The following is a 4,850-nucleotide window of genomic DNA, read 5'->3' as shown; positions in this document are numbered from 1 at the left end:
GTTACAGAGGAGTGAAATGTTGAAATTAGGCCACTGCACTTGGCAGGTTCAGGGAAGTAAAGGGGCAGAATTCTAATTGCAGCAGTGAATTGAGAAGTGAATGAACGGTAAGAAAGTACAGGGAGTAGCGAGTATTTTTTGAAGCGAACACGTTGTGAAGTAAAGGAAGGAAAAAGGATGATAGGCTGATTTTCAGGAAGAAGGAAAGTTCTTTTAATTTCCTTCTTTTCTTTTCTTTCTTTTTTAGTTCATAGACACAAGAGAAAGAGCCACTGGGGCAGGAGAGATTGAAGATAAAAGGAAGAAGGAGTACTTGATAAGGCTAAGTCCCAGAGGAGGGCAGCAGGGACAGGATCCGGAGCAGAGGGGGCCCAGCTCACTCTGCACAGGAGGAAGTACTCCTCCGAGGACAGTTCAACAAAGATGGTGGTCAAGATGCACGAGAACTCAGAGAGAAGTGTGGACTTTGTGCAGGATGGTTTCCCTTTCTCTGCGGAGGAGGGGCAGGCCACCTGCCGATGGCGAGAAGGACGGTGACAGGGTCTGTGTGGTGAACTGCAGAGGCCGCTTTGGGGCGTGTGAAAGGACGCTGGAGCTGTCACGCTTGGCCAACAGCAGGTGACAGAAAACCTTGCTCAAACTGCCTGGGACGAAAAAGGAACTCCTGGTCCATGTAGTGAAAAGTCCAAGGCCTGAGCGGCACCTAGGAGTTCAAACAATGCCAGCAGAACTTGGTTTCTTTCCCTCCCTCTGCTAATGTTGGCTCCAATTCTCGGACACCACTGCCCAGTCCCTGACAAGGGGAAAAGGAGTGGTTTTCCTCCCGGAGGAGGGCGTGCCCAAGCGCTGACAAGGAGCTGGACCAGACCAATTTGGGCCTTAAACTCATCCTCCAACCAATCACCAAGGCCCAGATTTGGAGTACTCTGATTGGCTGGCCCCAGGGCATGTGATCGCCTCTGACCCAATCACTGTAGCAGGGGGATTTCAGCGCGCTGAAGAGCCCGCCCTGCGGACGGTGCGGGGACGGGTTCTAGGCCAATTTCCCTGACGGCGGAGGGAAGGACGTGTAGTGCCAACCCCAGGCGTTGGTTTAGGACGAGGAGGGCTCGTTATGTTCTTCGTCAGGTGGAAAGGGGAGCCTTCTGCTGCCCGAGCCAGGGAGGAACTTCGGATGACTGGCCGTCTGAAACAGCCCCGCCGGCACGGAGAAGAGGAGACAGCAAAATACGAATAAAAGGATTGTGAGGAGGGCCCCAAGGTTAGCACAAATACCTGGTTGAGTCCGTCAGCACCGTTATGAAACTTTTGTTGTTGTTGTTGTTGTTGTTGTTGTTGTTGTTAAGCAGCACCTCCTGGCCCGCCCTGGAGGATAAGGAAATGTTGATAGAAATACACGCGCAGGGGCACCTGGGTGGCTCAGTGGGTTAAGCCTCCCACTCTTGATTTCGGCTGAGGTCATGATCTCGTTGGTCACGGGTTCCACAGCCACGTGGGGGCTCTGTGCTGACAGCTCAGAGCCTGGAGCCGGCTTTGGATTCTGTGTCCCTACCTGTCTCTCTCTGCCCCTCCCCTGCTCCTCTGGTCTCTCTCAAAAATAAATAAACTGAAAGAAAGGAAGGAATGAAAGGAGGAAAGAAAGAAAAAAGGGAAGGAGGGAAGGAAGGAAAGAAAGAGAAGGAAGGAAGGAGAAGGAAGGAAGGGATGCACCCATAGCAGAGTTATGGCCAGGTTGCAGAGTGGGAAATTGCCCCGACTTACCCTTGAAGGCACTCGTTTCTGACATAGGCAGTCCCCAGTCGAGGAGCTGACGTGACCCACAGCCTCCTGCGCAGGCAAATTTACTCCTGGGAAAAATGTAATGACATACTTTGGAATGGTCCCCAATGAGGAACGAGTGAGGGTCTGTGACATGTGTGCCTTTTTGGATTTGATGTGCTCCCCTTAATCACATGTAGCTAAGCCAGGACTTGAAAGAGCTGGGCCACCAGGGAATTGGCATGGGATTTGCACAGCATCTGCTTTGAGTTTTAATTTCATGTCGCTCCCCTTAGGGTGTTCTTAATAGGAGCGATGTTTCTTGATTCCCGAACTCATCCCCGCCCTCGGTCTCAATTTTTCCCATTCACTCCGTGCAATAACCAAAATCTTCCACACCACACAGCTGCAGCTGAGACAAGAAACACTGAGTCTGGTGGCGGGACAACTTTGAGACTGGGCAGGGAAGACATCAGAGGATACGGATGGACTTAAGTACGTATCATGGGAAGAACAAGAGAGTGAAGTTTTATGTGCCTGGTAGAGTAATCTTTCTAGAACACAGCTCTGACCACTCTGTCCTCTGCTCACTTTTTTTTTTATTAAGTTTGCACAAACATTCTTAATGCCTAAAGAATAAAGTTCAGAACCCTAGGCATGGCATTCTAGATCCTTCAAGCTCTGTCCCCAAACTTTCCTTTCATGATTTAAAATTTTTATGTTTAAATATTAAATATTTCAATACACAGAGAAGTTCAGAGAAGACGATGATAGGCACCCAAGTGCCCACAAGAAAAATTAGACTGTTCGTTGGTTTACCATATCTGTTTCATCTCTTTGTGTAAAGAAAGTCTAAGACAAGGCCTCGGGGGCACCTGGGACCTTGGGCACCTGCATTGGCCCCACAGGTTGGGGGGGGGGGCACTGCCTGGTTCCTTGACGGCCTGTGGGTGGGCCAGGCATCTAGGGTGGGGCTGGGTGCCTGCCATCAGCCAGGGGGTCGGCCCCATGGAGGGGTACCGCTCTGAGGTGAGGACAGAGGACCAGCAGCCTGTTCGGTACCTGGAAGAGGAGAACCGAGGAACTGCGGTGCTTGGGATAAACAGAGCCGATGCCAAAAACCCATTCAGTAAAAGCTGATAAAAATGCTCTCAAAAGCTGTGGATGCTTTCAAATCTGATTCAAAAGTGCGGACGGTAATAGTCAGGAGTGAAGTCCCAGGAATATTCTGTGCTGGTGCTGACCTTAAGAAGAGAGTCCAAGTGAATCCCAGTGAAGTTGGTCCTTTTGTCTCCAAAATGAGAGCAGTGATGAATGAAATAGAGGCAGGGGGGTCACAGCCACTGCCAGGCGGTATCGGGATGGTCCTCATCAAAGACTTCATCTTCTCTGCACGTGTGCTCGATGCCCAAGAAGCCAAAGCAGTGGGCTTGATCAGCCACGTTCTAGAACAGAACCAGGCAGGAATGCTGCCCAGCCCACGCAAGGCCTTGGACCTGGCAGGAAAGTTTTTACCTCAGGGACCTGTTGCAATAAAAATAGCAAAATTAGCAATTAATCAAGGGATGGAGATTGATTTAGTAACAGGATTCGCCATAGAAGAAGCTTGTTATGCTCAGACTCTTCCAACAAAAGACAAGCTTGAAGGTCTTCTTGCTTGTAAAGAGAAAAGGTCTCCTTGCTCTAAAGGAGAATAGAAGAAACAGAAATCTTTACAAGGCCAGTGTAATAAATGTACTTCCAGAAGTGTCTTTCAGATCCACATGTGCCTCAGACCCTGGAGTGCCAATGACCAAGGTGAAGAGTGAGTTATCTGTAGAGTGAATTAGCATCTGGAGTGGACCCATATGAATACTTTGTCCAAATGTGTCTCGTGTCGTATGCATTCAGATTTATAAAGCTGGTCATGGGTGCTGTCAGAGACAGATTCAAAATTAGACACACATTTTTAATATCCCCTGCATACAAGGCTTTCTGTCCTTAATTTTATAATGTGAATAACTAATGTATTGCACACTCGAGGAAGTAATACGGATTGTATGCCTGCTGTGCCTCAATACAAAATAAAATTATTTCTATCTACCAAAAAAATGAAAAGTCTTACAGATAGAGTGGAAGCTCCCAGCTACCCTGCATGCCCGTGTAGAGTTCAAAGTGTCATGACCGTCCCGGAAGGAATCACTATCCTGAAGTTGTTCTGCATCATTGTTATCCATGTTTATGTGTTTTCGTTAATTATAGGTTTCTGTAGACACCATATAGTATTATTCAAGGAGATTTAAACTCCTGTATTAATTAAATCACACTATACATATCACCTTCTAACTTGCTTTTTAAATTCAATGTTTTTGATATTTATCCATGTTAGTAATGTCGATCTAATTCATCTATTTATTTCAACAGTTATACTGTATTCCCATGTATGGCTATATCAAAATTTATCCATTCTTTAAAAAAAAATTTTTTTTAATGTTTATTTCTGTTTGAGAGAGAGTAAGAGAGCACAAGCTGGGGAGGGGCAGAGAGAGAGGGAGACCCAGAATCCCAAGCAGGCTCCAGGCTCTCTCGGGCTGTGAGCACAGAGCCCAACGGGGATGGAAGCCAGGAACTGTGAGATCATGATCTGAGCCAAAGTCAGATGCTTAACCAGCTGAGCTACCTAGGTGCCCCAAAATAACTCTTTAAAAAATGTTTATTTTTGAGACAGAGAGAGAGCGAGCAAGAGGGGAGACGAGTAGTGAGAAAGGGAGACAGAGGATCCGAAGCGGGCTCTGTGCTGACAGCAGGGAGCCCAACTCAGGGCTCTAAGTCACAAACTGTGAGATCATGACCTGAGCCAAAGTCAGACGTTTAACTGACTGAGCCACCCAGGCGCCCCACAGAAATAACTTAAAAAAATTTTTTTTAAATGTTTATTATTGAGAGAGAGAGACAGACATAGTGCAAGAGGGGAAAGGCAGAGAGAGGGAGACACAGAATCCAAAGCAGGCTCCAGGCTCCGAGCTGTCAGCACAGAGCCCAGCACAGAGCCCGATGTGGGGTTTGAACCCATGAACCATGAGATCATGACCTGGGCCACAGTTGGACGCTTA

The 4,850-nt window shown here is 47.7% G+C and overlaps 1 protein-coding gene across 1 annotated transcript; it reads left to right on the top strand.

Moving 5' to 3' along the window:
• Positions 1-423: 423 nt before the first annotated feature.
• LOC125151635 (methylglutaconyl-CoA hydratase, mitochondrial-like) lies at positions 424-3,456 on the top strand. Its single transcript, XM_047832962.1, is given in 3 exon segments — positions 424-533; positions 2,718-2,890; positions 2,893-3,456. Coding segments are annotated over 3 exon segments (846 nt in total). The 3' UTR covers position 3,456.
• Positions 3,457-4,850: the final 1,394 nt, after the last annotated feature.

This window comes from Prionailurus viverrinus, chromosome A1 (genome assembly GCF_022837055.1).
Source record: "Prionailurus viverrinus isolate Anna chromosome A1, UM_Priviv_1.0, whole genome shotgun sequence".
NCBI lineage: Eukaryota > Metazoa > Chordata > Mammalia > Carnivora > Felidae > Prionailurus > Prionailurus viverrinus.
Note: the sequence above shows the minus strand (reverse complement) of the source record. Positions and strands in the feature narration are given on the sequence as shown.